This window comes from Lethenteron reissneri, chromosome 2, assembly GCF_015708825.2.
Source record: "Lethenteron reissneri isolate LAM-NWPU_2019-01 chromosome 2, ASM1570882v1, whole genome shotgun sequence".
In the NCBI taxonomy this organism is placed as follows: Eukaryota; Metazoa; Chordata; class Hyperoartia; order Petromyzontiformes; family Petromyzontidae; genus Lethenteron; species Lethenteron reissneri.
Window position 1 is genome coordinate 2639313 of NC_083780.1, and position 1801 is coordinate 2641113.

Below are 1801 nucleotides of genomic sequence, written 5' to 3' on the forward strand. Positions count from 1 at the left end.
ACGATCCGTGGTTCATACTCGTCTCTTTGGAGAGCAGGGAAATCAAGTGGTACTGTCAAAATCCGTGACGACAATTTGCCAAACTGTGTGAGTCTTCGTGTGTGTCTAGATGTCTGTCTGTGAGTGCATGTGTCTACGAATGTATTTAATTATCTGAGTGTTTGCGAGTGTATTCCTGTTGTTTTGTTTGTATCTGTGTGTGTCTCCATGTATCTGTGTCTGTTTGCCCAACTGCATCTTCGCACTGCGCACTGCATTCATTCATTCAAAGGTATGCTCCTCTGATAACATGACTTCCACAATGTGTAATGTTACCCTGTTTCTTGGTAAGGATTTTTACTTGTGCAATCCTCTGACGTCGAGGTCACCAGCGACCACTGTTTTTCATTGTCTCACTGGGCATGAATCCCTAAAAAATATCTGGCTACTGAGCTGGTTCGCGCCTTGGGAAAGTTTGGGAACCCTTGATTTGTGCTACGATCCAAATAGGTCCTTATTCCGTGCCCCCACTGCGAAGGCCCTGCAACTGACAAGGTCGCGGAAGGCGGTGCGGAACGGGCGGTTGAACGAGGCATACAGAACGGGGTTGACCGCCGAGCTGAAGTAGCCAACCCACGTTACTGTCCGCCGGAGCACAGCGTTCGTCTGGTAGTCTATGATGACGTCCACCACGCTGATGATGTAGAAGGGCAGCCAGGACAGCAGGAAGAAGCCGATGATCATGCCCAAGGTCTTGGTCGCGTTGTGCTCGCGCTTCATGGCCAGCCACGTGCGTTTGCTGTTGGCGTCTCCCACAATGGAGGCGGAGGAAGAGGAGTCAGCGCCATGCTTACCCGCAGCGTGAATCTGACTGGCCTGAGCGCGAGCCACCCTGAAGATCTTGGCGTACGCCAGGGACAGGATGATGAAGGACAAGAAATAGGGGCAAATGCCGATGACAAATGTGAGGCCCAAGTTGACGATGAACACGCACTCGTCCGGGCAAGACGTCCTATCCATGACTCCGTTCGATAAAACGTCACTCAAGCTGACGAGGATGGGCGCCGAGAAGAGCGCCGAGCACAGCCAGCACATCAGGAGCATGAGCGCCACCGTGCGGTTGGTCACCCGCTGTTGGTAGCGCAGAGGGTCGCAGATGGCCACGTAGCGGTCGAAGGCGATACAGCCCAGGTGGAGGATGGAGGCGTTGGTAAACCAGTAGTCCATGAAGTAGTGGATCCTGCAGAAGATCTGTCCGAAGAACCAGCACCTGTAGACCTCGTGCGTCATGCTGCAGGGAATGATCACGGCGCCCACGAGGAGGTCGGCCACTGCCAGCGATGTCGTCACCGCGTTGGTGCGCGTCTGCAGCTGCCTGAAGCGGAGCACGGCGCAAGCGATGAGGAGGTTACCAATGATGGTGGCCGCAATGAAGAGGATCAAAATGGACAGCACCAAGGCCTGGTCCGTTGGCTCGAGACCTGGGCCTGTACAGTTGAACTGGAGGAAGGGTGCGGCGCATTCGCCCAGAGTAGAGTTTGCTTCCATCATATTCTCGTCCACAAATAACAGCGATCAGATTAATCTTCTTTTGAGGAGGTCCTCTTCATTAAGGGCCACGGATTAATTCAGTTCAGAAGACTGGATGCGGTGCATATAAACGAAAAATGTGCCAAGAATGCTTCTATATCAAACGAGCAGCTCACGTTTAACAGTCTTGAGATATTAGTGGAATTTCCACATTCCTGTGGCAGGGGTTGGGGGGGGACATATAGAGACGTTACGGACAGATTGATGCATCTGTGATATAACATTGATTATT

The 1801-nt window shown here is 52.4% G+C and overlaps 1 protein-coding gene across 1 annotated transcript; it reads right to left on the reverse strand.

Moving 5' to 3' along the window:
* Window positions 1-434: 434 nt before the first annotated feature.
* On the reverse strand, window positions 435-1527 carry LOC133344137 (dopamine receptor 2-like). The gene has a single exon (XM_061554139.1). The coding sequence runs from the start codon at window positions 1525-1527 to the stop codon at window positions 475-477; it is 1053 nt and encodes a 350-aa protein (XP_061410123.1). The 3' UTR covers window positions 435-474.
* Between the last annotated feature and the right edge of the window lie 274 nt (window positions 1528-1801).